At 52.2% G+C, this 27,777-nt stretch overlaps 9 protein-coding genes across 9 annotated transcripts; 5 read left to right on the top strand and 4 right to left on the bottom strand.

Moving 5' to 3' along the window:
- Positions 1 to 207: 207 nt before the first annotated feature.
- POX_c04425 (Ribosome-associated molecular chaperone SSB1) lies at positions 208 to 2,513 on the top strand (the record flags this gene model as incomplete). The annotated part of the gene is made up of 7 exons (XM_050113304.1): positions 208 to 253; positions 313 to 363; positions 426 to 552; positions 667 to 832; positions 916 to 1,623; positions 1,691 to 2,171; positions 2,245 to 2,513. 7 exons carry the CDS (start codon positions 208 to 210, stop codon positions 2,511 to 2,513), a joined length of 1,848 nt encoding a protein of 615 aa, XP_049970860.1.
- A 661-nt stretch (positions 2,514 to 3,174) lies between these two features.
- POX_c04424 (uncharacterized protein) lies at positions 3,175 to 4,154 on the top strand (the record flags this gene model as incomplete). The annotated part of the gene is made up of 2 exons (XM_050113303.1): positions 3,175 to 3,669; positions 3,807 to 4,154. The coding sequence occupies 2 exons, from the start codon at positions 3,175 to 3,177 to the stop codon at positions 4,152 to 4,154; spliced, it is 843 nt and encodes a 280-aa protein (XP_049970859.1).
- Positions 4,155 to 4,581: 427 nt separating this feature from the next.
- POX_c04423 (uncharacterized protein) lies at positions 4,582 to 5,821 on the bottom strand (the record flags this gene model as incomplete). The annotated part of the gene is made up of 2 exons (XM_050113302.1): positions 4,582 to 5,543; positions 5,692 to 5,821. The coding sequence occupies 2 exons, from the start codon at positions 5,819 to 5,821 to the stop codon at positions 4,582 to 4,584; spliced, it is 1,092 nt and encodes a 363-aa protein (XP_049970858.1).
- A 731-nt stretch (positions 5,822 to 6,552) lies between these two features.
- Positions 6,553 to 6,792, top strand: POX_c04422 (uncharacterized protein; the record flags this gene model as incomplete). The annotated part of the gene is made up of 1 exon (XM_050113301.1): positions 6,553 to 6,792. The coding sequence occupies one exon, from the start codon at positions 6,553 to 6,555 to the stop codon at positions 6,790 to 6,792; it is 240 nt and encodes a 79-aa protein (XP_049970857.1).
- A 1,515-nt stretch (positions 6,793 to 8,307) lies between these two features.
- Positions 8,308 to 11,604, bottom strand: POX_c04421 (uncharacterized protein; the record flags this gene model as incomplete). Its single annotated transcript, XM_050113300.1, has 8 exons — positions 8,308 to 8,626; positions 8,702 to 9,168; positions 9,241 to 9,791; positions 9,961 to 10,242; positions 10,317 to 10,658; positions 10,794 to 11,324; positions 11,391 to 11,435; positions 11,550 to 11,604. 8 exons carry the CDS (start codon positions 11,602 to 11,604, stop codon positions 8,308 to 8,310), a joined length of 2,592 nt encoding a protein of 863 aa, XP_049970856.1.
- An 8,315-nt stretch (positions 11,605 to 19,919) lies between these two features.
- Positions 19,920 to 20,689, bottom strand: POX_c04419 (uncharacterized protein; the record flags this gene model as incomplete). Its single annotated transcript, XM_050113299.1, has 2 exons — positions 19,920 to 20,453; positions 20,522 to 20,689. The coding sequence occupies 2 exons, from the start codon at positions 20,687 to 20,689 to the stop codon at positions 19,920 to 19,922; spliced, it is 702 nt and encodes a 233-aa protein (XP_049970855.1).
- Positions 20,690 to 20,913: 224 nt separating this feature from the next.
- POX_c04418 (MIP18 family protein) lies at positions 20,914 to 21,814 on the top strand (the record flags this gene model as incomplete). Its single annotated transcript, XM_050113298.1, has 2 exons — positions 20,914 to 21,115; positions 21,441 to 21,814. 2 exons carry the CDS (start codon positions 20,914 to 20,916, stop codon positions 21,812 to 21,814), a joined length of 576 nt encoding a protein of 191 aa, XP_049970854.1.
- A 603-nt stretch (positions 21,815 to 22,417) lies between these two features.
- Positions 22,418 to 25,617, bottom strand: POX_c04417 (U5 small nuclear ribonucleoprotein component; the record flags this gene model as incomplete). Its single annotated transcript, XM_050113297.1, has 4 exons — positions 22,418 to 22,980; positions 23,072 to 25,300; positions 25,389 to 25,531; positions 25,598 to 25,617. 4 exons carry the CDS (start codon positions 25,615 to 25,617, stop codon positions 22,418 to 22,420), a joined length of 2,955 nt encoding a protein of 984 aa, XP_049970853.1.
- A 478-nt stretch (positions 25,618 to 26,095) lies between these two features.
- On the top strand, positions 26,096 to 27,593 carry POX_c04416 (Acetyl-CoA acetyltransferase IB; the record flags this gene model as incomplete). Its single annotated transcript, XM_050113296.1, has 5 exons — positions 26,096 to 26,160; positions 26,219 to 26,268; positions 26,346 to 26,421; positions 26,496 to 26,988; positions 27,075 to 27,593. 5 exons carry the CDS (start codon positions 26,096 to 26,098, stop codon positions 27,591 to 27,593), a joined length of 1,203 nt encoding a protein of 400 aa, XP_049970852.1.
- Positions 27,594 to 27,777: the final 184 nt, after the last annotated feature.

The raw sequence follows: 27,777 nt of genomic DNA, 5'->3' as shown, positions 1-27,777 counted from the left end.
CCAATTATCGACAGGCTTCGTAAAACCCCCGGAGGCCACCAACCACCCCCCATGTAGCACGTGATTCACCGCTGCCGCAAATTTTTCTGCCCGGCGATGTGTGGCACACTGGCATCCCGTTTATAAAAAAAAAAAATTCCCTCCCCGGCACAACCCCTCCTCCTAACCCTTTCCCACTCTCCCATTTTTCACCCACCACACATCACAATGGCGGATCTCGAGGTTTACGACGGTGCCATCGGTATCGATCTTGGTATGTCAGATGCCAATGGAATCAAATTCTCTACATTTACTGACTCAACCTGTGTTTAGGCACCACCTACTCTTGCGTTGCCAACTATGAGGGTACCAACGTTGAGATCAGTGCGTTTTTCCTCGCTCCACGCAGTATCATCCGTTGCCACGAAACTAACTGGAGTAAACAGTTGCCAACGACCAGGGTAGCTACACCACTCCCTCTTTCGTCTCCTTCACCGACAAGGAGCGTCTGATTGGTGAGGCCGCCAAGAACCAGGCTGCTATGAACCCCAAGAACACCATCTTCGACATCAAGTGAGTGTCATCCAATGACTCGACGAGTCGATCCCATTGCGAACCCGAATCTCATCTTGACAACTCTGTCTCTCCATTCAATGCATTGCACATCGACTGACTTGAAAAAAACAGGCGTCTGATCGGTCGTCCCTTCGATGACCCCATCGTCAAGAAGGATGTTGAGTCCTGGCCCTTCAAGGTCGTTGCTCAGGGTACCGCCCCCGCCGTCGAGGTTGAGTACCTCGGTGAGATCAAGACTTTCACTCCCCAGGAGATCTCCTCCATGGTCCTCATGAAGGTGAGTGGTTCCTAGCAGAGGAGAGACCCCCGCAACGAAATTTTCATCTGTATCAAATGCTAATACTGGTTCACCACGAATAGATGAAGGAGGTTGCTGAGACCAAGCTCGGCAAGAAGGTTGAGAAGGCCGTCATCACCGTGCCCGCTTACTTCAACGACAACCAGCGTCAGGCCACCAAGGATGCCGGTGCCATCGCTGGCCTCAACGTTCTCCGTATCATCAACGAGCCTACTGCCGCTGCTATCGCCTACGGTCTCGGCTCCGGCAAGTCTGACAAGGAGCGCAACGTCCTCATCTACGATCTCGGTGGTGGTACTTTCGATGTTTCCCTGCTGAACATCCAGGGTGGTGTCTTCACCGTCAAGGCTACCGCTGGTGACACTCACCTTGGTGGTCAGGACTTCGACACCAACCTCTTGGACCACTTCAAGAAGGAGTTCAACAAGAAGACCGGCAAGGACCTGTCCGGCGATGCCCGTGCCCTCCGTCGTCTCCGCACTGCTTGCGAGCGTGCCAAGCGTACTCTCTCCAACGCCACCCAGACCACCGTTGAGATCGACTCTCTCTTCGACGGTGAGGACTTCAACTCCTCCATCACCCGTGCCCGTTTCGAGGACCTGAACGCCAAGGCCTTCTCCGGTACTCTCGAGCCTGTCCAGCAGGTCCTGAAGGACGCTGGTATGGAGAAGTCCAAGGTTGACGAGATCGTCCTCGTTGGTGGTTCCACCCGTATTCCCCGTATCCAGAAGCTCCTCAGCGACTTCTTCGATGGCAAGAAGCTCGAGAAGGTAAGAACCCTTTGCGCTGGTACCCCCCATATCGAACGATTACGGTTGCTAATTAGCCTTCCTACAGAGCATCAACCCCGATGAGGCTGTTGCCTACGGTGCTGCCGTCCAGGCCGGTATCCTTTCCGGCAAGGCCACCTCCGCCGAGACCCAGGACCTCCTCCTGCTCGATGTCGTTCCTCTCTCCCTCGGTGTCGCCATGGAGGGCAACATCTTCGCCCCCGTTGTCAACCGTGGTCAGACCGTCCCCACCATCAAGAAGCGTACCTTCACCACCGTTGTCGACAACCAGAGCACCGTCCAGTTCCCTGTCTACCAGGGTGAGCGTACCAACTGTGCTGACAACACCTCCCTCGGCGAGTTCACTCTGGCTCCCATTCCTCCCATGCGCGCTGGTGAGGCCGCTCTTGAGTGTGTCTTCGAGGTCGACGTCAACGGTATCCTGAAGGTTACCGCCACTGAGAAGAGCTCCGGCCGCAGTGCCAACATCACCATCTCCAACGCTGTCGGCAAGCTGTCCAGCACTGAGATTGAGCAGATGGTTGAGGGTAAGCATTCCTTTGATCCCGATTGAAACGCGAAAAACCTTACTGACTTGCTTTCTCTTTCCCTCCCTTTTAGACGCTGCCAAGTTCAAGTCCAGCGACGAGGAGTTCACCAAGAAGTTCGAGTCTCGCCAGCAGCTCGAGTCCTACATCTCCCGTGTTGAGGAGATCGTCTCCGACCCCTCCATGTCCATGAAGCTCAAGCGTGGCAACAAGGAGAAGATCGAGTCTGCTCTCAGCGACGCCATGGCCCAGCTCGAGATCGAGGACTCCTCCCCCGAGGACCTCAAGAAGAAGGAGCTTGCCCTCAAGCGCCTGATCACCAAGGCCATGGCCACCCGCTAAACGCGAGATATGAAAATGGGATGACCCAATGCCTGCTCTGTCTTTTCCGGCTACGTTCAACCGGTCAAGTATCTGCGCCATCTAGATTCTGGAGCAGCGTGCGGTCAACGGTTTCTTTTTTTTGATTTGTTATTTGTGATTCACACCGGACCAAACTGGGCGCAGATTCTCCTTTTTTCCTCACCTCCAGATGTTAAAAAGTTCGCCTTTTCATGTAGACGAGGATCGACGTTGCAAATTTAATGTGTAACGACCTTTTCATTCATATTCTTTTTTTCATACAAATCTTTCCACTGTCTCTGTACCTCCGTAGCTCATGACGATGGACAGGTTCGATGATTTAACAATGCACCCAATCCCCCAGACTGGACAAGGAACACTCAAGACGCTGTTAGAAGCATTGCTCATGGAGGGCTCAATTGATAAGAAGTTCAGGTAAAGACTGTCTCGAATGTCGGTCTGATCATTGAATGTGGACTCGAGAAGCGCCATGTCTTTCGATGGCGATCCTCGTACGGTCTCTTATCTTATCGTCATAGCTTTTTCCGTCCTCGGTCCGTCCTCACGAGAGCTTTCCTGAGCTCGCAGAAATCACGAGCACCACTCTGATCTCCTCTCCCATTTCCCTTGTCTCAGAACTTTGCAATCATTCTCTCCCACCATGCATCGTCTTATTACTCGCCTCCGGTTCCCAGTGCTCCCCTTGCGCAGCAGCATTGCCCAATGCCGCTCATTAAAGCCATCGCCGCACTTGACGGCCACACCTCGTCCAAGCCCAACCACCACCTCCCAATACACCCGCACCTTCACCACCTCGCCAACCTTATACAAGAAGAAGGACAAGGCCGCCAAGAAGAACTCCAACTCAGACGGTGAATCATCAGGATCTTCCGGCTCTGCCGCCACTGGCGCCGGCGCCGATGTCGAGGACCCTTACGATCTCTCCACTCTCCACTCGGGCATCACAAGCGCGATCTCTCGACTCAAAGATGATCTCTCCAAGCTTCGCTCTGGCGGTCGTTTCAACACAGCGGTTCTGGAAGGGTTGAAGGTCTCATTAAGCAAGGACGGCCAAGACACGGCCCGATTAGGCGATTTGGCGCAAGTTGTCCCCAAGGGAGGACGGATGGTGACCATTCTGGTCGCAGAAGAAGAGGTGAGTTATAAGCCAAAAGGGAAGAGAAGGGAAGAAAAGAGGGGGGTTTTTTTGGCGATCACTCCAGTGGAAGACCTTGCTATCCAAAATTAGACGGGGAAAAAGGCTAACCATCTTCTCATTCCTCTGGTCTCTAGCACATCAAACCAGTCTCCTCGGCAGTCATTTCCTCCAATCTATCTTTGACCCCCCAGGCTGATCCCCACAATGCGCTGCAATTGAATATCCCCATTCCACCACCGACAAAGGAGTCCCGAGACAAGAACGTTCAGGCTGCCCGACAGGCTTTTGAAAAGGCCGCGGGTGCGGTCCGCGATGCTCGAGGCTCGATCCACAAGCGTCTTCAAGATATGCAGAAGAAGAAGATTGCTCGACCAGATGATGTGCGCAAAGCGCATGATCAGATGGAGAAGGTGGCGGAGAAGGGCCAGAAAGATGTCAAGGATTTGTTTGACGCGGCTAAGAAGAGTTTGGAGCAGGCATGAATAGTTGAGTGAGAGAGACAGAGGGTAAAGTCAGGGACTTCATATACTTGTGATGATATCAAAAGTGATGGTTGTAAATCTATCAAAAGTACGGCATGGAAGCAGACAGCCCGAACTCCATACATAGTCATATTCCTTACACCTTCATTGCACGGAACCTACGGGGGGAGAGGAAAGACAACCCACTAGACCGAATTTCTTGGACCTGAAAGGGCAACGACGAGGTCATGAGCAAGGAAGAAAGAGGAAGAAAGGCTTCGAAGATAAGCAAGCAAAAGTTCCGAATGCAGGGATTGATATAGTACAGTAGAAGCACACTCTGCCAAGCACCCATTCATGTGCGTTTTCAAGTAAAACAAAAACAAAAAGATGAAGTACAAAGACCCAACGAGCGAATATCTTGGGGATTAAACCCCCCATGAGCCCATTAAGATCGCTTGACACGACTCGACGCCAACAAAGATTCAACCTTGGCCAGGAACTGGGGCCGCTTGCCCGCAGTCTGATAAGTAGAGTTATTGCGCAAGTTTCTCAGCACTTCGCCCATGACGGCGGGTTGATCTTTACCAGCCTCCACGGCCGGATACTTTCCCTGCACATAGACCTCCATCAACTGCTGGGTATCTTCCTTGCTGACAGCAGCAAACTTGACCTCGCGAGGCTCGACAGGCTCTCCCTTCTTCTGAGAGATCTTGTCCGCGCGAGCCTGAGACAAGCGCTTGACTTCTTCCAACGCCTCGATCTTCTCCGCCTCGGTCTCGAAGAGAACGCTCTGGCCCTTCCACAGTCGCCGACCCAACTCATGAGGCGGCACGTACCCGTTCGGGAATCGCCCGCTCAGCGTCGTCAACTTCTCAATGACCGTCGCCGAGCGAGCAAACGTGTTCGTTGGCAGAGCAGGCCAAGTTTCCTTCAAGGCGGAAAAATCAATCTCCTTGGGCTCGTATCGGACCGGCTTCGGACGCATCTGCAAGTCTCGATCCTCTTCGTGCTTTTTGATCGCCGCCGCCACAGTCTCGTCTTCGTCAAAGTCCTCCGCGGCGCGACGGACCTTCTTCTTGGTGCGCCGGGGTTTCTGGGTGTTCTTGGCGCCGGGCTTGCCCTTACGACCAGGCAGAGTCTTTCCGGGCGGTCCAGTGCGCAGACGAGGCCGGCGAATGATCTTGGGTGGCTCGCCTCCGGTACGGGGCGCCGCGGCCAGGGACCGGGCGTCGATGGCACGAGCGGGACGAGGTTTGAAGGTAGTGCCCGCTGCATTCTTGTTTGCAGTTCCATTTCCACCAGCTCCGGTAGACGGCGCAGGTCTGCTAGAAGGTCGAGGTTTGCGAGGAGGTCCCGTGGATGCGGGTCTCTGTCTGGGTTCACCTCGAGCTGTTTGATTTTCCCGCCCTCAGCGAAAGCAGTTAGCACTGCTTTTTCTCCATTTTATTTCCTTGTATGCGATATCCTGCCAAAAAGCCCATACGTGAAAGTACAAATAGAAAACCAAAAAAAGAAGGGGCCAATTGGCAAAGAAAAAAAGATGCTGCTCGCATACCTGGTGGAGGGTTCGTCGGACCCTCTGCGGCCGCCACAGAAGAGACAGAGAAGTGGCGGATGGGCATGTTCATGCCCACCCAGACACGGTCGCCATGCTGGACAATTTGCCTTAGCTGTGACCGGATCATTTTGTGTTGTGAGGTTGCTGGTCGGCGTGAAACGATTGTCAACGACACTCGACGGGGGCCTTCTCGCGGGCGGATACAACAACTTTTGCAGCTGCCCGGGTTGGAGGTCACGTGGTATAGATAGACGCGCGACAAATCTCATTTACTCCATCACTCTCTGGTTGTAGCATCATTTTGATATTGTTGTTGACTGTTGTTGACTGTTGTTGACTGTTGTTTACTGTCTGGCATGGCACAATGTGTATAGGTGTTACTACCATGCAGTATAACATTGAACCTGCTATCTATCTATTTTTTTATTCAAAGTAAAAGAAAGTAAAATCGAGACCTTCCTCCACAGACACAAGGTTCCTCCATTCAAGTAGGCGGTGAACATCGTCGTCAGTCCACCAGCCAATACTCTTCCTCGCCGCGGCAACAACCCCGGAATATCAATCATCAACATCAACATCACCATCAACAACCAAATCCATCATCATTCTGCAAGGATCTGACAGCTTCACCCTACCTACCTATCCATCATCTATTTATTCCTATCCCACCCATCTACAGAACCTCAATCACACCTTCTCCCCGTCCAAAAAACCCCCTTCCCCCCGAAAGAAGAAAGACCAAATACCCTAGGACCGGGAAAGCAAGAAAGCAAGAAAGCGAGCCCAAATAAAAAAGCAGAAAAAAGAATAAAAGGGCAACAAAACAAAGGGAAAAAAAATTCATCTCAACATACCATCATGCTTCGCCGCAAACCCACCGCCATCGCAATCACATCCGAAGACATCGCCGCCTTTGAAGAATCTCTCCTCCGCAAGAACACCGAGTCGGGCGCGCAACAGCCAGCATTCGGCAACGGAGTGGGCGAAGGTGATCTTGGCAAGAAAGTCAATCCAAGCGACGAATTGAAACCGCTTCCCGGGGATAAGGCGCGAATTCTGCGGCGAGAGGAGCGGATTGGGTTGGGTTCCCGGGGTTGAAAGATTTCTAAGTCACTATATTTTTTGTTTTGCATTGATGTTGATGCTGAAAGAGAGAGAGAGACAGAGAGGGATGGGAGTAGGAAGGGTGGAGGGAAGGGTGGAAGGTTCATGATATTATGATGTGATGATTTGTTGGATTGTTCCATCTCGAAGCAGATCTTGATTTGAGAAATCTGCTCTTACTTTTTTCTTTCCATTAATTTTCGGTTGGTCGTTGAAGAGGTCTATGTCTCTGTGACAGATGTCTTTTTCCATTCTTATACGGTTTTCTTCAACCTGGGTTGGCAAAATACCTCTCCGTCTGTACTGGGCAGTCAAATCTGTCATCCTGCGCGAATTCGAGCTCAGAAGCAAGCCTGAAAAAAAGTCAAATCAGATTCAACCTTTATCTCTGCGCTGACATAGACAATGGCTTCACGACATTGGAGAAAGAGGGGGAGTTTAGCTACTCGATCATTCACGGACAGTTTCTTGCTCTCACCTCAACACTTGGTCTCATTGTGGTCCACAGTTTTATGCGAGAAGTCTTCTCCTGCTACTGCTACTGCTATGCTTTATCTCTAGGAAGATCCTGTAGTAGGAGAGAGAGAGAGAGAGAGAGACGGACATCCCGGGTTGCTAAGTACATTTACTACTCTATACATGACCAAATTAGCCGTCTAGACACATCTTCAGTTCAATCATTGTCCTCTCTTCTCGTTATATAGCGAAATATCTCTAAGAGAAATGATCAAGATGCTGAAAATACATGGACCTTATTCGAGATCTACTCGATCCTCTTCCATCTCCTCTCCTTTATTTTCTTCTCATCTCCGTCGTGATGTACAATGAGGATTCGTGGATCCAATTCAGGAGTCATTCGAGCCATTCGTCGGTCGTTGGCTGTGCATCAAACGAGCCTGTCCGACAAGTTGAGACCATAAAAAAAAGCCAAAGTCACAAAGAAGGGTTAATACACGAATAAATGGGCTCAAGGGCAATCCAGAAAAACAAAACCTAGGAGGAAGCCTGGCCCGAACTGTAGAAGATAGAGAGAAGAGGCCCTCTACCTAAACCCAGCCAGGATGTGATATAATTCTAAAGCCGGACTCCACACTGCCTGTCGAAGGGGGGGGGGGGGGGGGGGCGAAATAAGGCTCATTCGCCCTGCGCCACCAAAGTCAAAGCCCATGGCCGGAAAACACAAATGGCTCACAAGCGAAGATGATGCGTGAGAAGAAGAAGAGACCTGGACATGTGTAGTGCTGGAAGTTTGATCAATCAAAGAGGATTGCCAGCCAAGAAAGGCGGCAGTGACAAAAGACAAGGTATGATGATCTAGCTTAGTCACGCGGGCAACAGTCATGTCTGTACACATAGAGCACACAATTGGAGAGCGAGAGAGAGAAAAGACAAGAAACGGAGAAGGATCAGGGGAAATTATAAAGAGATGAGCCATGTCGCGAGCCCCGATTTTGGGTTTCAAAATTCCAAGGAATCCAAATGACACGGGAAGAAAAATCGTGACTCTCATCAACGTTGTCGCTTGATCATCGAATCACCCATGTCGTTAGCATAATTCCATCGTCGCTTCATTCCCTGAGGATCGTAGACGCTCGCCACACTTTGTTGCCAATCCCGCGCGCTGAAAACCACGGGGGGTGCATGGAATTGGGGCGGTGAGACGGATTGGGTTTGCGGAGGGGCGACCTTGGGTGCCGAGTCGTATTGAACGGGGTAATGTGAGTGATGAACCATGTTGGACATTGGCTGGGTGGGGTTGCTCATGGGCAGGGGAGGAGAGTTGGCGCTGACGGTGGATGGGTTGACAGAGAAGGCCATATCCCATTGACTGTATCGCGAGTTTGTTAGCAATGCTGGGATTCATCCTGAGCAGATAAGGTCCTCATCGGTGCGAATCACGTACTTGATAATGCGAGTGGGATCCCAACTGTTCTCATCCACCAACGGAGATTCAAGGGCATGGGTCGTAGAAGGTTGATGGGGCACCATTCCAAGGGACTGTAACTGGGAAGAGGTATCCGACTTTGCGTCTGATTCAGCACCGGCGGAAATCGGAGGAGTGATTGGATGTGTGTGGAAACCCACTCTGGATGAGACATTACTGGACATTTGGCTAAGTTGTGGGTGATAGTGTGCGTCCATCTGGGGGCTCGGCTGGTAAGGTTCGGAAGGACTGCCATAGGGGAAACTGGGCTTCAGCTCAAAGGGACGGTGGGTGTCCGCGGAAAAGGCCAATCTGAGAGAGTCAATCTGCGCTTGGATTTCCGGCATGGGCCAGGCTGTAGAGCATCGCTCGAGAATCCGCATGTGGCGTGTGAAGTATTCTCGGGCATCCGAGTTGAACTGAGGATCCGGAGAGGTGATGGCGATCTAGAGCCGATTAGAACGGGAGGCCACGAGGTGAGAATAAAAACCTCCACCGGGCAGAGTCCATGCACTTACCAGATGGAGCATGGTGCAGGTTAGGATACAATAAATCGCAAAATTGATACCCCGCTGCATATACAACAGGCCAGAAAGTCCGAACCGCTCCAGGATGGCCTCTTGCAAGCGACAAATGTTCTTCGCAGACGAGTAGCACAGGGAGAAATGAATTTTCCATTCACCGTCAGTGAATGACTGAGAGGCGACGAGTTGCGGACGATGTAGCAGAATGATGGCCAGGTGACAGTGGGAGTGCATATTACCGACAAAATGCGATGGAAGCCACGGCGGCGCCCCATCTTCTGGGTAATTCACTTGCAGATCCGATGGCAAGGTGCGAAGCCAGTCGGCAAAGAGCGGATTCTTCTGGACGAAACGAGGATCCGCTCCCCAGTCCTTTTGCTTCTTGATTTTATGATAGGTATCGGTCATCATACGGATATGGTTGGCGTTGCGAACAAAGTAAGCAAACTGCCGAGATCGTTCTGTTTCGTAATGATCCAGTCCACGAATGTCCAGAGTCGGTCGCATATCAACCGTCTCGGGGTCTACGCCGTAATCCGAGCGCCCTGAAAAAAGATGCGATTGTTAGGGGAGGGGAAAAAGGGTCATTTGAACGAGTGAAGGGTGAAAGACAGCGAGACAAGAGATTGGAAGGGAGGGAAGAGGGAGCAAAGAGGAATAGAGAATGTTCATTGTAGACGCAATGCTCGAGCATCACGGGTCTCACGCACTCACCTTGAGGAGCTCCAATCATCACTTCCACGACCAAAAGTGCCTGCCAGACCCGCGTGCTCACCAAGCATTCAATCGGACTCAGGTCACACGGCCGCCCTTCGCTGTGGTTGCTATAATGTTCATGAATGTCTAGGTCCTTAGCCATAGACACAATGGTTTTGACAGTCTGCCATGAACGGTAGTAATAGCCCTTTTTAGGCAGTGACTCTCTCGCCTTGAGCAGGAGCAGTAGGGCCTGTATCGTGCTGAGCCGAGGAACGTCCATAAAACTCGATTCGTGCCCTAGATATCCAGGAGTCAGCGACCGAACGGGGGTACATCAAGTCCTCTGGAATCACAAGGTCGTCAGCACTTACGGTTCGCCATGGCGAGCCATTGAGCCCCCTCCGAAGGCTCATCTGATAGACGGCCAGCGCACGCAAACAGGGCTTCCAGGAGGAGTGGGGAGATCGAACTGCGGTCATTTTGCCATTGGTAATACAGGTGGGCGCGGGGAATCACGGGAACATAAGGGTGAATGTCGTCAAAGTAGATCTTAAAGTAAGTCATCACGGCTTCCTCGTCGGGCATCAGCTCGGGAGGAATGCGAATGGTGGCGCCTGCTCCCGTGCTGAGCGGGGGCAGTCGTTCTTCCACTTCATCTTGAATGGGTGCATCCGGTTCTGCGCGATCTTTCCTTTGCCTTCGAATATATGGTGCTGAATAGGAGTGTTAGCCATCCAGACTGATGGTGGAAAACCAACACCTCCCGAGAGGAATGAGGCAAGAGAAAGGGAAAGCGAGAGAGAGGGAGTGGAGGGGGGAAAAAGAGAAAGACAAGCGACCAAGCGTACCAATTCCCGTCTCGTCAATCTTGAGCTCGCCCAAGACTTCACTGAGATTATCCGCCGTAGACTGATCATTGTCGGAATAGACCGCACGTTCGGGGGTCGTCACGTGCGTCTGTGGAGGAGGGGCCGAATAAACCTGCGGCTGCTGTGAATAGGATTGATGCGGCATCACCATGGGGCTCTGCCGCATTTCATTATATAGCCCACCGGAGTGAGAGGAGGGCGGCGGTACATAGGAGGAATACATGTTCATGCCGTCGTATGAGGTCATGCTGCCAAGCGAGGGTTGGCTCGTGTGGTGATTATAAGACGGAGGTACGGGGAAGCTGTGCTGGGAGGTTTCGGAGGCCGCGGACGAGACATTTGCCTCTTGGGTCGAGTCGATCCCCTCGTTGATGAACTCTCCATCCTGGCCGATCGTAGGAGGAACGCAGACTAATTTGAGGCGAGTGCATGCCGAGCATGGCCAGGTGTTGGTCGTGGCCGCGTCGCACTTGATTTTCCTTTTGCGGCAACCATTGCAGGCCCGCATCACTGGGAGACGCTTAGCCACGGAGGGGATCTAGAAAAAGCATGGGTCGAGAAGGAGAGGTCGCTCACCTTTTAAGCGCTTATGACGATTGTGCTCGTCCACAAAGACGTAGTCTGGCAGAAGCAAGAAGGGTCAGATCCGCCACGGTCCATGAGGGGGGCGCGCAAACATCACATCGTGCGCTGGGGGAGAGAAAAAAAATACTCCGTCCCGAGGTTCGAGCTTACTTTTCTGTCCATCCCGAGGAGGTCCCGCGGGGGGCGCGAATGAATAGCCTTGCATCTCCCCGAACTTCTGCGATTATTCCAGCGCTCCGGAAGGGTATAATGTGTATGCGCTCGGGCACGGCGGAGCAGTCACGGGGCTCGTCGACGTCTGCAAATAAGACCGGTCTCGTTGATGCTGCGCAGCGGCCTGCCCAGCAGAGCGTTTGTTCTGTCCACGATCACCAGCCAATCGCACTGGGTCGGACTGGACGCCTCAGGATGCGCCGAGATACTTGAGGCCGCAACTGTTGGGGCGACGGCGTGTTCTGTACTGCGACACGAAGCCCCAGGAAATCGAGGGGCGCAACCGAATCCAGGCCAAAGTAAGAGACCGCCGGCCAGCTCTTTCAACCGACGCAACTGGCGATCTCAGCCAACCGCAGCAGGATTCAGCAGGAAACCCCGGAAAGATAGCCGACTGGGAAGAATCGGGGCCGTGTGGTGCAGGACCGGCTCTTTCGCTGCGATCGCGATGCGAGTGATGGAGGAACTGGAACGGGTGCGGCGAAGTGGACGTGGGGAAAGCTGCGATCGGCGGCGCTCTACCGAACCGCTGTTGTCGCGGGAGGAATTGCTCTCTTTGGTCTTTTTTTGGTTTCTATCTTTTTGGAGCGATTGTGCCGGGTTGGGTGTCTCTTGTGCTCACGTCTCAAAATATAGGTCGCAGGCGCCGAGTCGCGTGGTGAAGGGGGGCGAGTATAATGAGAAGTGCCGATGGAAGTGTGATGGAATGCTATTAACCGATCGAGGCCGGGCGAAGGTCCGTTAATCTGACGTGGGATCGCCGCGTGGGGCGTTATCGAGATACGAGGAAATTAAAGAGGTGAACAAGTGCCGAGTCACGGCGGGCATGGTGAGAGTCGCGCTCACAATCCAAGTGGGGACATGTGGGAGGACAGGGTCGTCCGAGACTTGCAGCAGAGGAAGAGGCGAAGATGTGGAGAGAGGAAGTGTCTATGACGGGGATGTACTGCGATGGACGGATATACTGTTGTGCGGGCGGGAGGGGAGCCACCAGCACCACGTCCGGATGGAAGGAATGAGATACGGCCAGGGAAAAGACAGAGAGATGGAGAGGCGGAAGAGGGGCGGTTTAGGATCGAACGGTCAACCGTTGAGAGATGGGAAGTTTTTCCAGCGGACGTTCACGATGAGGGGGGGGGGGAGCAGAGGCTGTCGAGAAGAGTGCGAGGAAGCCGGAGGATCAGGAAAGCCACAGGGGCGGAGGAGCTGGAATGGAGCTGGGCGAGGTTTGGGTGTGAAGGTGGAGTTTGGTGCCAGAGTCGGAATCGGCCTTATTCTGTGAGAAAGAGAGGGGGGACTAAAGCATGATTCGGAGACTTTTGGGATTTCTTTTTTGGGGCAATTTGGTTTTCTGGACGGTCCGAAGAGCCACTCCAGTGACGATAATGAGAATCATTCCTAATACTGCTTCCACCTCGGCCTCCCAAGACGGTGGCCATGGACTTTGGATTGCGATGATCATGAACCACCGCATCCATCCACGGTGGAGTGGACTGCCCATCTTCAGATGAAATGGATTGTCCCACAGACAGACACCCTCGTCAACCCTCTTTTTTCCCTCTGTCACCACGAACTACATTTGACGACTCCAGAATGGTCTATCCCCAGCACACCACGCGCGGTGAGAATGAGGGACAGAAGTGGAGGAGAAGGAGAAGCAGGAGAGGCCGAGAGGGGCTGCCAAGACCCATCCAGCGAGGATCACCGAGGCTAATCCCATTCTCGGCATGATTTCATCACTTGAGAGGGGCGGATTCGACTATGGAGACTGATTTTCACTTTACTGGAGACCATTTTGATCCTTTTCTTTTCTTTTTTCCTTTTCATTTTCAGTTTTTTTTTCTGTGGAATGAGAGCCATGATTCATGCTTCTTGGACAGTAGACTAGCAGGCCGACTGCATCCCCCCCCCCACCCCTTTGACGTCGCAACAGGTACTGTTCTCGTCTTAGTCAGGATATTTTACGGACCATACCCGTGTGACAGAGTACAGGTCAGGATACACGTATGCCGACAGTAGGCGATTCTGGTGAGTATCTGCGCTTGCGACGATCAGATCTAGCAAGTTGTGTGGCCTCTGGAAAAAAAAATTACAAATCCACCATTTGCAGTGGAATCTGTGGGTGTACACAATCGACTCCCGTCCGTGGTCGATCGGTATTGGCGCTCATCGATCAGTATAGATCCGACTCGATCAGGGTTTTTGTCGACACTGCGGTGCCCGAAGATCACGTCCGTCCCAACGAATCCATGGATGATGGAATGACCTGCTTGTCTTGTGCAATGATGGTCGTGTGTTGTCTTCTACAAGATGGTCCATACGATGGACTCACAGAGGCTCGCTCGTTGGCCAGTGATGACCAGCACGGAATTACCTCATTCTCTGATTCTGGTGCTTCCCTTTTCCCACACCCCTATTTTTATTTTCTTTTTTGCCGCATCACCACAAGTTCAAAAATCTCCTCGGTACAGCTCCATGTCCACTCCACTTGATCGTTCGCCTTGGGATCTTTGGTGTTTCCAGACACGCCTCCCTGGGTCAATGAATCCCTCGTCGACCGAGTTCAGCCCAATCGTCACGCGCACGGAGTGGATTTGCAGTGATCCATAGGGAGGGGCGATCCAGGTTTACATCTATCTGACCATCCCGACAGAGGGTGGGGGGGGGGGGAACAGAAAAGAGAAGAGAGAAAAGAACGAATGATGAATCAATTCCGGCGGATAGACAGACCGAACTAGGTTGAGTGGAGGAGCAACGCAAAGAGGAGGAAAACAGGCCAAAGGGTATTCCAGGGCCAACGAGCCTCCAGGAGGGACACACACTACCGGGGCAAGACTCACGATGCCACCAAGAGGGCCTCTGTGCCCTGGCTGTCGAACCATTCCCCCCTCCAAATGTACCGGACGGGCTGGAGAGGTCCCTGTACCGTGCACTGTATTGGGACTAGTCTGACAAGAGCTCTTCGAGGGCTACCCACTCAGGCTTAGCGTCGACGACACTCGGGAGACAAAGAGAGTTTTCTGGAGTCTTAGAGTTGTGAAGGATCGACGAAGGCCCGATTCATAATGATTGCTAAGTGGAAGCCGGCAATTAGTGATCGTAGCAACTACAGTAGCCAAACAGGATGTGTACTTTCATTACAGTTCTGTCCACACTTGTCGTCTTGTATCCTGGACGGGCTGTTCTCTGTATGCAACTAGACATTGGTGCCGCAATCCAGCCACTGTAGCGTGGTCCAGAGCTTCAGGCACCAGGGTCGCATGGACCCCCTACGAGTGTGACAACCTGCTTCTCTTGTATCTTTCAGCAGTACAGCATCGCTCGGCCCCAAAGACTACACAAGTGGAGTCCCAATTGATCTTTCCTCCTTTTTTCTTTCTTCCTATTCTCGGGCCACTCACAGCTGATTCCATGGGTTTTTGACTTTACTGGACTATGTATGGACAATACCGCAGTATCGAGAGGCTGAGAGAAAGTCGAATCCAGAGTCCGCGGATTAGACAAACGCCCCTGGCGATCCGCCCACGGCAAGGCCCGGATCCTCTGCTGTGGCGGCTGTTCTGTTTTGAGTTACAATACTGTGTCTCATACTGTATGTACAAGACCACAACCCCCGAGACTCCTCCCGTTTGTCCACTGATATTCCCAGCATCATACTAATCTTGAACATGCAATGATGTATGACACGACTCGACTTCAAGCCTGTCGTTGTCGCGGACGATGGTGGCAAAGGGCAACAATCTGGCTCTGTTCACGTTTGCCCGACAAAGTCCCGACAGTTCGATTCCTGACGAACGTCTATTCCAACTCTCGAATCAATCGCCCTCATCTGGCCCGCGTACACTATACTGTACAGCAAAGGTCTGGATAAAAAAGATCTCTAGTCAACCATTGGAACGCCCCCCGTCTCGGAGCTAGTCATTTACCCAATCCAATGATTCCAGCCGCCGCTGCTCTGAAGCTCCACTTTACACACGCAGACAGGCTGGACCAGTGTATGTCTGGAGGATATATCCCTAAGTATGTGTACAATCTGGACGTTCAATCACATTGCACAAATCGTCGATGTTGCGCAGGTGCCCGGGACCTCCTCCCCCCAAAATCCAGGAACCCAAGGAAACCAACCCAACTAGACTTCACCTGACCAGTGAAAAGTCTCGGGGTGGAACGACAGGCGGTTCAAGTTTTGAAACAAGCCCTCGCTCAAATCGAGACGAGCCGAGGCGACAGGTCCAGTGGACCGCTGGAACAACGGTGGACACGGGATTGTGGAGAGCGGACAGTTGGACGCTAGTGGACTCGAGGGACTGAAAAGGTCTCAGTTGGACCAGACCACGACGAAGTCCACTTAAACCCAGACTTTTCTTTCTCTCACTCCTCCACTCCACTCTCCTCTCCTCTCCTCCTCCCCCAGCCCCAGTTCACCGCGTGGTTTAGGAAAAATCCCCCGGAGCAAGAGGGGGGCGGCGTGGTCTCGTGGATAATGGAAAGACACGCGAGACGCCTTAAAACCAAGAAACCAACCACAATAAGATAAACTTCCACACGCCCGCCTCCTTGGAACATGGAGAGGCAAGATTTGGTAAATGGTACCGCAACGCACAGGAACGGTCAAATCTGGTTGACCACATGGCAACTTGGCAAGATCATCCTTTCGAGTGATCCACTTTGGGATCTTCTCTGTCCGGGAGCCTATTTTTTTTTCTCTCGAGGTTAGGGTTTTCCTGCTCCAGCTTTGGTGTATAGCCCTTTCGTTCTTTCTTTCTCGCCCCCCCCCCCCCCTCTCTCTCTAGTGATTAGTTACAACAGCCAAATACATACTCCAAGACCTCAAGAATTCCCAAGTTCATCGTCAAAGCGTCTCGATCCAAGCAAATCCTCTGTATTCGCAAGGCGTCCAAATCCCGACTCCGACTCCGACTTCCCACTCGAATGGGAAAGAAGATCCGTTTTTATGCCCAGGAACCAACAACAGTGGACTATCCAGAAACAAATAGAAAAAACAAACTGCATAGTAGAAGAATAAGGAAGACAAAAAAAAGGAGTTTCCGAGCCAGGGAAATCCAGCCTCTCTCCACCCAAGTTCATCAAATGGCAACATGATCGTCTGAAGCAAGGGTCAATGAGATTTACTAGGGGTTACTGCTAAAAGTGTCAGTCTCTGGCTAGACAAGATTTAGTTACAAGACTGAACCTGTCTCGCCTGTAGGGTCCAGGTAAGTGAGTGCAGTATGTACCGTAGTAACGTTTCCACCGACCCGGGCCCGCCGTTGGATTGCTGCACTAGGCGTCCTGCATGATAGACGGTAGACAGTGGAAACACAATAAGCAAAAACGCGAAGCCAAAAAAAATAAGAAAAAAGGAAGAAGAAAAAAGAATCAAGCGGTGAAGCTCGACGGGCCGAGGTCAATTCAATCTCCACACTTTCTCAAATATATCCCCCAAGTCTCTCATGCATTATCAGACCTAAGAGGGAGAGAGAGTGTGTGGATAGTCAATCGAGAAAGAAACGGCGAGAAAGTTTAGCAGCCCAAGACGGGAGGAAAAAGGCAAAAAGATGGAAAGCTAAAAAAAAAAAGAAAAAATTAAAACCATAAACAAAGCCCACACAGCCTCATGGATCCTACTTGAATAATGATATGCTTTTTTTCCTTCTTTCTTCCATTTCCTCAAAGATCTCTTTCAAGTCCAGCGGGAAAAAGGTGTTCATGTCCTTCAAGTATGTAAAAAAAAAAAGAGGAAGAATATATCAAACTAATGTGACTGTGGCTCGTCTCCCTCTTGTCGCTTCGCCCTCCTTCTCCTCCTCCTCCACCAGTCCCGCCCGGAGAATCCATGTCCCACATTCGGGGATAACGAGGGGATCTAGAAAATTGCCATTATCGAACTTTGACTGTCTATTCCGTTGGTTGGAAGAGGGCCTGTGGGTCAACACTTTTCTGGATTTGGATTAGTCCGGTGTTTTAGGAACACAATGACTTGGATGGACGGGCACTTCATCTGGAGTGGAGGAAAATTGTCGGCTGGGCCGCTTGTGTGGACTTTGAGAGGGGGGGAAGCTCTCTACAGCAATCGTACACACCAGAAGGAACCATGAAAAATGAGAAAAGAAAAAACCCCCCCCCCCAAACGGGGAGAAATGAAAAGGAGAGAGTAGGAGAACACCATGCAGCGTGAGACGAGCTCCGTTACTTCCGTCGGAAGACACCCTTGAGGATTCCAAGTTGGTGGGAGACGGGAGCTGGAGGGACTACTTCTGGGCGGACTGTCCTCGAGGGGGAAGGGGGAAAAGAATGTGCCAGAGTTACTGCTAAGTTCAACCTGACTTGTTCGGGTCGAATACCCTGTAGGTCTAGAGCATCTCAGTAGACACATATGCGAAATGCCTGTACCCATGAGGTGCACACTTGTATTGACGCAGATTCTTCGAGAAAGCCTCACGCTCGGAGAGCTCGCCGCTCGTTTTGCTCGAAGAAAAGCCGAAATAATCGCCATCTGACGTGTGAAGACATACCGCTGGAAACCGTCAATACAGGGTCCAACACCAAGCTTGATCCTTTCTCCGAGATCCTCGAGAATGTCATCGTTTCAGTCTGGCACAATAGACGTCGGAGAATCGGACCGTCCATCTGGATCAACCCTAGTCAATTCCAAGAGACGATGACGGCCGCGCCTCCATTACTATAGATTAGAGTCAAATTCCTCCATCCAGTGGACTGGCCCATGCATTCGGGAACTTCACAAGTAGTTCCGGATTGGTGGCGGCACAGAATCGATGGGGTTTAGAGATCTTCTGTAACTTGTTCTATTTAATAAAGTATCCCCCCCCCCCCCCGGCTTCACCTTGCCACCTACTCCGATATGCATCCTGCAATTTGCTCAGAATATCCCGACACGCCCAAAGAACCTAGGTAATTTCGCGACTCTGTGGATTCCTCGTATTCGGCGGCACCAAATCTCACGAGAGTTGCCTTTGCCTCACTCCTGAGACGTGTAGGCTAGGATTTCATCATCTTATACCAGGCAACAGGGGAAGTGAGCAGTGTTGCGATATCCATTGAAACCAATCTCGTCGTCAGACTCCAGATGGACAGGGATGGCCCGGATAGGCTACCTCGGAACTTTGGGGATGAAGTGGGCAAACTTGAATGGACGGATGGAATATAATAGGGAGAAAGAAAACATCTCCTCATCGTACAACAGACTCGATATTATTATTTGGGGGGAGGGGGGTTGTATGTGAGTGCTCAAGGCGCGAGGTGCTAGAAGCATGTCTGGATGACTTGGTCTGGGATGAATGGAGGTAGCGTCCACTGCATCATCGGACACTGGGCAAGAGAGGGAGAGAGAAGGGGGCACTTTGTCACATGCAACGCCAAGATCAAATGAACAGCCAAACAAAAAGCCAATGACTTTGCTCGTTTATAATTCCATACTTTTGCCAGCCTGTGGCACACGTCGCCATCGCTGCCCTACTCATACTACGATGTGGACACCGCTAGGTCAAATGCCGAACGACGATGGTCAAGTCAAAGCGCTACGATCACTGGGGCAATCCTGAGTGCCTAGTGCATACTTACCTTAAACGGTGCCTAGCGTCCTGTAGACCGCGTCAATCCAAAGTCAATTTAATTGACCGGCGGGACGACCAGGATGCAAGCAGGGCCCCGGCCTCTCGGGCTCCCACCGGCTGTATTCTTTCCGCCACGGACATCATGCACGGATGAACTCGGCGCCTCTGGATTATTGCACTTTAATCTATTTGCCTTGGTCGACTCGGAACTCGACACATCTTGTCTCGATGTTTTGGAGGGAGTGGGAGAGAATGGGCGACAATGTGAATAGGGGAAGGGAATATAGTCCTACAATCGTACCCGATGGCTTCGTATACTCTCGCCACGGGCCTTACGTCCCCCGGCCTCACGGTTGGCACAGGTGCTCTCAATTGACCAGTGAGTCAGGACGAGCGATGAGGACTCCTTAGTCAGGACTCCTCACCAAGGAGTAATTCGTTCACTTGTCCTGGAAGCCACGCAGGTATAATTTTCCAGGGGACCCAAGTACCCACCTGCAGGGTGTTGCTTACCCACACGCGCCAAATTATGCAACCTAGCCAGGTTTCAACCAACGCTTTCGTCGATCTTTCTGGCCCTGTCTCTCTCTCTCTCCCCCCCTCTCTAGTGCCAGACTAACGGTAAATACCGCACTGTTAGCTTGCGAGGTTCTTCCGAAATAGCGGGGGTGCATGCAGTGATTTTGACTTTCCACAGAAGATCGACGTTTGTAAAGGCTTGGGAGGGGGGCCTTTACTCTTGTTCGTATTCTAGACGTGAACTCGGGTGTCTCTCTTTCCTGGTTTCCGTCATGGAAAATGTACTGTCCACGGGATGGACTCCGCGTCCAGGCATCATGCTTATTGAATCATGGTAGAAACGGGAGCAACATAAGAATAGCAAGGCTCCTCGATCGGCGATGATTCCCGAGTGGCGGAGAAGTGGGCACGAGAAGAGAGAGAGCATGCCTCCAACAGATGGTGGATAATCTTCGATCGCGGATGAAGCCAACGATTCTCCATGGGTGTGGCCACTGGCTCCAGCGGCCATCCAACCTGTTCCATTCGTGAACGGGGGAGGGGACTTGATTTGACCGACATCTCTTTGCCATCCGCCCAAGTCGGAACTGTAGGGGCCGGAGAGCATCAACGACCACGCCCCAGTGGCCCATACGATTTGGTCAGCAATCTCATCGGACGATCGAGCATGGATCTTGGTCGGGATGTCATGACGGCCAGGGGTCAACTCTGGGCGGGGGACGTGGAGGGTTGGTCTCAACTGCACGCACTAAACCCGAGGCATGTCTGTCGTTCACAGCCTGGACAAAACAATTCCACGTATTGTTACGTGTATACGGTGTCAATGCCCTGACCGTGTGGGACGAATAGCCGAGGATCCCCCGAAAAGGGCAAGGCTTGATACCACGTGATTTGAGAGCCGCTCTGTGGTCGAATTCCGCGTTTCGGGGGCTCCACGGGCATCGTTGCTTGCTGTTGCTTATCGAGGGCCCACCCCGGTGCCATCTCTTATCACTTATCGATTATCATCACGTGTGCATTTGCCCCTCTCGATTCATCTCCGATGATTAACTCCGGGGGCTGGAAGTGGACGATTATCACCTCATTCCAATCATCAGAGAGAGACCTGCTCCAAAGCCACGCGCTCCGCCATCCCTATACCCCTGCCAAACTACACGACGCCCAGGGAGTCAAGAAATTTTTTGTTTTTTAGAATCCACAGTCTCAACATGGCAGAAGTTCAAAACTCCAACCCTACCATCCTCAGTGCCGCAGATCTGCCCACGCGATCACGGTCCTCGGAAAAGAAGCAAGGCGATCATGAGCTCGGCATCTTCGCCGCAGTTCCCCAATCCACCGATTTCCTCTCCTCGGATTCAGAAGGTGATGAAGATTTGCTCGAGGAACCCATTGATGAACAAGAAATATATGGTATGCCCCCCGATCTGCCTTTTTTTTATTTTTTCAGAATACTATGTTATTTCCCCTCCCCAACATCTTCCCCATTCTTCATCGTCTTCTGGTCTTACCTCCACTGCCGCCTCTCCGTGTGCGCGCGGATCCCTTGGGGGGGCCACATCGCGATGAGATGCATCGATTGCGTCTCCTCTCTCATGCAGCCCTCCCGGCCCGCCTCCGCCATCCCCCCGTCTTTGCTATAATTACTCTCCAAGTCGATCAATCTATTCATAGTGCCCACTGGCTTGCATCTCCTCCTCCCTCCTCCCTCCTTTTCTCCCCGCTAATCTATTTGTAGATCTCATCAAAAACATCTCCGACCCCGAACATCCCCTGTCCCTCGGCGAATTAGCCGTCGTCTCACTACCAGATATATCCATCCAACCCACTCTCCCCACGGTCCCCAACTCGCCCCTCCAAACGGTCACCGTGCTGATCACTCCCACCATCACGCACTGCAGTTTGGCCACCGTGATTGGACTTGGAGTCCGAGTCCGGTTGGAGCAGTCCCTTCCACCCCGCTTCCGGGTTGACGTGCGCATCAAAGAAGGCACGCATAGTACTGGGGACGAGGTGAATAAGCAGCTGGGGGATAAGGAACGGGTCGCAGCGGCGTTGGAGAATGGGGCCTTGATGCAGGTCATTGCCAAAATGATGGAGACTTGTCAATGATGATAAGGATTGAATTACTCATGTTTGATGAATGTTGATTTATTTTTCTTGATTTTTTTTCTTTCTCTCTCTCATTTCTTTAATCTTGCATTTCCCCTCTGCCTCAAAAGTGCTCGAGGGTACTTTGATACCTTTTGCATATGTACGTTGACCCTGCCTGTTTACATGGACGTGTCTGTCCATTGGCTGTAAGAAGGGAGGTGGTTGAACGTCAAGGCGATTGGGAAGATAAAAAAAACCAATCACATTCCTTGTACTATCATTAGGACATACTGAGCTTGGATAGAAATTGTGGGATGTGTTTTCAAAGTGCCAGAAAATCTACATATGCATCATTCTCTTACACGATATATTCAAAATAGCGTATACCGGACAATGTACCCTGTGTGGGCAACGTCCATCCGACGTCTACAGAACGACCTGACTCTCGTCCTAGGGCATCCTACCCGTGGAACACAAACTATCTTTCCTAGAACAAGGGAAAAGAAAATGACCTCCCTATCTCCCTATTCAAAGAACACGTCTTGTTTTTTTTAGGGGGGCGGGCTTTAATATTACACGGAGAAAGACACACGATCGTGGTATGCACACCAGTCGCCGTAATCATGAATCCAAAACGCCGCTTTCCTGCAACCCCTTCCACAATTCCGGTTCCAAAAACTTACTGACCGTCACGTCCTCCGCCAGACCCTTGCGCCGGCGGGTCTTCAACACAAAGTCTCGTGCAGTGGCCATGGCACTCGCCACCTCCAGAGGCTTCAGCTTGACGTCCCGATCCAACGGATCCCCAGGAACGACGCTCCACTTGTCAAACACAAGACTCACCATGGCCTGACCTTGTGTGTGAATTCGTAAATCGGTCTCGAAACCAAATGAGTCGATCACGGGGATGAGTCCCCGAACGGAGTAGAGCGGCGTACCGGCGATGGGCCCGTCCGACAGGACGTGACCACGGCGCCGGGAGAGGACGGTGTATACCGAGGCAACCGCGTCGGCGGGACCGGTCATTGTGCATGAATAGATGGGCTCCATGAGCCGGGGGGAGGCCATCAGGAACGAGGAATACACGGCTCGACGGGCAGTCGGAATGATTTGACCGCCGCCACGATAAATGGCTTGATCCGCCAGTGACACATCCGTGAGTCTGAATTTGGTGTTTCGGATAGCTAGAAAAAGTCAGTCCACAGCTTCGCGCAAAGACGAAAAAAAAAAGGAAAAAAAAGCAAGCCAGAGGGTTTAAAGGGGGACCAAACTCACGTTCTTCACATAGGGGACCTTCTCTCGTACCCCAGCTGAAACCCTGGGTGATCGAGTCCCGCACAGTCCCAAGGAGCTTCTTATCCACCTGCGAAGGCAATGTGTCATCTTGTAGGATGTTGGGCCCCATCTCCTCCGGACCAAACGCCCATATGCTGCGGGCCGCAAGCTTGTCCCAATCGTAATTGTCCTCAAAGTAACGCGCTACCTTGCGAATCGGATCCTTGATACTGACTTTCCCGCTCTCGATATCCTCAGCAATACCCTCGTCGAGTGGCTCGGCGATCATGGTAATCTTGTTTTTCTTGTTGGGTGTGATAGAGTAACACATGATAGCCGACGTCTCGACCACCGTCTCACAGAAACGCGTCACCGGGTCGGACACCTTGATCTCCATCTCCGAATACAGTCGTCGAAGGTCATGGAGCACGCAGTCCATGTAGAGTTCACCCGTTCCCAATACGATGTGCTCTCCGGACTCTTCCACCTTTGTGGCGATCAGAGGATAACTCTTGTTAACTTTTCTTAACCCATCCAGCATCTTGGGAAGTTCGGAGGGGTTCACAGGCTCCACAGCGACCTTGAAGACGGATTCGGTCATATGACGAATAGGACGGAAAATGTATGGTTCTTCATCATCCTCGAGTTTCAAGGGGACAAGCGTTGCCGTCTTCACGATGGAGTTGTCGACACCGCCCAGGAGAACCCAGTTACCTGCAGGCACGCCGTCTGTGGAGATGTTGTAGCACGTCTCGGCGATCCAGGTCTCGGAGATGGTGGCAATCACCATGTCCTCCTCGTCTTCGGGAGTGTAGCCTTCTCCCAAGACTCGGACTTGCTGCCCAGGTCGAGCGGTACCGCTCATGATACGACCGAAAGAATTGAAGCCGCTAGCATCGACAGTATTGAAGAGCTTTGTCACGTGCACGACCAAAGGTCCATCCTGATCGCACGCGGACATGGATGCCGCAACCTTGGTGTCTGTGGGACCGGTGTAATATCGTTCCAACATTCGCCGAGAGCCTTCCACGGGAGAGGGAATATGTTGCACGAGCATATCCACGAATCCAGTAGGGGGTCCGAAAAATTGATCACACACCAGTCTTAGCAGTTCAGCGGCATCGGTCTTCAGTTGCGATGGCTTCAGGAAGACGCCTACGCTCGCCAGCGTGCGCTTCAGATCCTCCGGGCTCTCACTGATGGTGTGCGAATAGAGCTTGTAGATAGGCTCTAGGATGAATTTCACAAAGGCTCGTTTTGAGTTCTCCTCCACACCCTTGCGAGTGAACTTCCGACTCCGAGGATTGTAGAAGATATCACCCCAGAGGCGAGCAGCAAATTCAGCGGAATCTAATTTCGGGTAGGTGTCCGCATACATGCGCGCAAAGGATTCCAATGTAAAGCACCAGTTCATAGAACTAGATGCAAATGCGACGTTACCCTTCTCGGGGCTCAGTCGTCGTCGTTCGCCTTGGCCAGGCACAATACTCTCAATGAGAGTGTTGACTTCTTCAATGACATGTTTCAGCTTGAAGTAGGCGTCGTTGGGGGGAAGCTTCAGTTCCAGAATAAGACGGTCCATCTTGTTCACCACCAAAGTCAAAGGGAGATCTTCCAGAACCGCGTGTCGAACAATTTGCTCAGTGTTCGCCTGCACACCCTCCACCACGTCCACCACGAGAATGACACCATCCACTAGGCGGATCGACGCAGCTACCTCATCCACAAAGTTCACATGGCCGGGGGTATCGATGATATTGACCAGGTGGGATTTGCCCTTGGTTCCTTGGAGCACCAAGCTCATTGGCGCTGCTTTGATGGACACGCCTCTCTCCCGTTCCAGGAAATGAACGTCCGTATACCGGAGCTGCTCCTCCTTGCGCTTGCCCTGGCGTTTCTCTAATCTTGCAGAAAGGTCATGTGTTTGTCGCACCAGCATGTCCATGAAGGCTGTCTTGCCGTGGTGCAAATGACCCACCAGGGCAACATTTCGTATTTGGTCCGGGAAATTGAGCAAATCTGACATGAACTCTCGGGAAAAATAGACTGGGGGAAGCTCCGTTTCTGCAATCGCAAATTTCTTCTTTTGAACAGGCGCGATGATCGGCTCGGACAGCGGCTGCGCATCTTCCTCTTGAACCATAGTCTCGACATCGGCGCCGTATACTTGTTGTGCGCTGGGGTAGTATTGCTTGTCTTCGTGTAAAATGACCGCATTCGAGGGACCCTCTGTGCGCGAGGCGCAGGTTAGCATCTTTGCACTCAAGAAACCGAGTTCCATTTCATCTTGTTGCCACAGATTGCGCATTGGTCTTACCGTCTACCTCCATCAATTGCTGATCATTTACTTCCTCCTCCTCCTCTTCATCATCATCAAAGGCCTCGTCAAATTTGAAGGCCTGGGGAACCTGGTCCTGCTGCTCCTCATCGGACTCGGCTTCGCCGATGTAATTGCCGAACCTGGGAGAGAGCCGTTGTTAGCACACAGTTGCACCATGAGCGTGGTTCTTGGATTCTCAAGCTCACTCATCGTAGAGGTCATCCATGATGGGCCAGGTCGTGTTGATTTGTGGAAAGAAAACAAAGTATCAACCGCAGAGTCCCCAAGCAACTGGCGTGTGACGGCGGAGAATGGGAAGGCTTGCAACTTTCGGTGGGTCCAGCCTGGATGGGACCGGCAGAATGCAGGCGGTCGGTATCAAAAAAATATTGAAATCGGGAGAGCTGCTCATCGACTGGTGAGTTACGGGCTGCGGGCTGACACCCGTCGTGCGCAGTTGCACGCGGTACTTACCATCCACGAAGCACCCCCGTAGCGGCTCAAAGTACCCGCCAGACACAAAATGGTGAATGGTACTCGAAGTACTCGTGCCTACACCGTACAGCTCCTCACTCCCCACTTTGCCTTTATTTATATGTCAAGCCCATAGCCCCTTGGACTTGGCTTCTTCCCCTCTTGTTATTCAACAACCTCTTTGCATCATTACCCTGTACCCTCTTTCTTCGAATTTCATTTCCCTCAAAATGTCTTCTCTCCCTCCTGTTTACATTGTCTCGACGGCCCGCACTCCCGTGGGTTCGTTCCTTGGGTAAGCTGCCCCTCCATGGAGTCTCATTCTGGCGGTCAAGACTAACGTGACTGTATAGCTCTCTGTCCGGCCTCGCTGCTCCTCAGCTTGGTGCTCACGCGATCAAAGGTATGTCTCCAAATGTTTATTCTGCACGATCTTTCAATCCGAGTGCTCAATTGAGACTGATGGCGGGTGAAAAACAGCGGCTGTTGAGCGGGCCGAGGGTATCAATGCTTCCGATGTCGAGGAGGTCTTCTTCGGCAATGTTCTGTCTGCTGGGTGAGTCATGATTCGAGTGGCATAATTTGGGGTTTCCATGTCAAGAAAAAAAAAGCTAATAGCTCCACGATCAGTGTTGGCCAGAACCCCGCTCGCCAGTGTGCCATTCACGCCGGTCTCCAGGAGTCCACCGTTTGCACGACCGTCAACAAGGTCTGCGCCTCTGGCCTGAAGGCCATTATTCTCGGTGCCCAGACAATCATGACTGGCAACGCCGACGTTGTCGTTGCCGGTGGTGCTGAGTCCATGTCCAACACTCCTCACTATCTGCCCAGCCTGCGCGGCGGTGCCAAGTACGGCAACCAGACCATGGTGGACGGAATTATGAAGGACGGTCTCCAGGACGCTTACGGCAAGCAGGAGCTGATGGGCTTTGCTGCCGAGGAGTGTGCTCAGGACCATGACTTCAACCGCGAGCAGCAGGATGAGTACGCCATCCGTACCTACCAGAAGGCCCAGGCCGCGCAAAAGGCCGGTGCTTTCGACTTTGAGATTGCCCCTATTGAGATCCCCGGCTTCCGTGGCAAGCCCGGTGTGACCGTTTCTCAGGACGATGAGCCCAAGAACGTGAGTCGTGCTTTGTATCATGCTGTCGTCAGCGCGAGTATCGAACAAGCAGAACCTAGTCAACTAACACACCTTCTCCGTTGCAGCTGAACCCCGATAAGCTCCGCGCCATGAAGCCCGCTTTCATCCCCGGCACCGGTACCGTCACTGCCCCCAACTCCTCTCCCCTGAACGACGGTGCTGCGGCTGTTGTCTTGGTCTCCGAGGCCAAGGTGAAGGAGCTGGGTCTCAAGCCCATTGCCAAGATTCTGGGTTGGGGCGAGGCTGCCCACACCCCCAGCAAGTTCACCACTGCCCCCGCTCTGGCGATCCCCAAGGCCCTGAAGCACGCTGGCGTGACTCAGGACTCCATCGACGCCTTTGAGATCAACGAGGCTTTCAGTGTGGTTGCTCTCGCCAACATGAAGCTGTTGGGTCTTTCTGAGGAGAAGGTCAATATCCACGGCGGTGCCGTCGCCATCGGCCACCCGCTCGGTGCCAGCGGTGCCCGTATCGTCTCCACTCTGCTCGGTGTCCTGAAGGCCAAGCAAGGCAAGCTTGGCTGTGTTGGCATCTGCAACGGCGGTGGCGGTGCCAGTGCCCTGGTGCTTGAGTCTCTCTTCTAAGCAAATGCTTCCTTATGACGAACCGACATGACATGATTCTCAAAGTTTTTAAGACTTTGTGGCGATTTCCCCCAAAAGATGTGGATCGCTCGATACACCTACACATATACATATAGTTATACGCATTCTGTCTGAGCTGGCATGAAGACCTCAAAGCAAGCCGATAGATTTAATTTCAAATCCA

Source organism: Penicillium oxalicum, chromosome III (genome assembly GCF_001723175.1).
Source record: "Penicillium oxalicum strain HP7-1 chromosome III, whole genome shotgun sequence".
NCBI classification, from domain to species: domain Eukaryota; kingdom Fungi; phylum Ascomycota; class Eurotiomycetes; order Eurotiales; family Aspergillaceae; genus Penicillium; species Penicillium oxalicum.
Note: the sequence above shows the minus strand (reverse complement) of the source record. Positions and strands in the feature narration are given on the sequence as shown.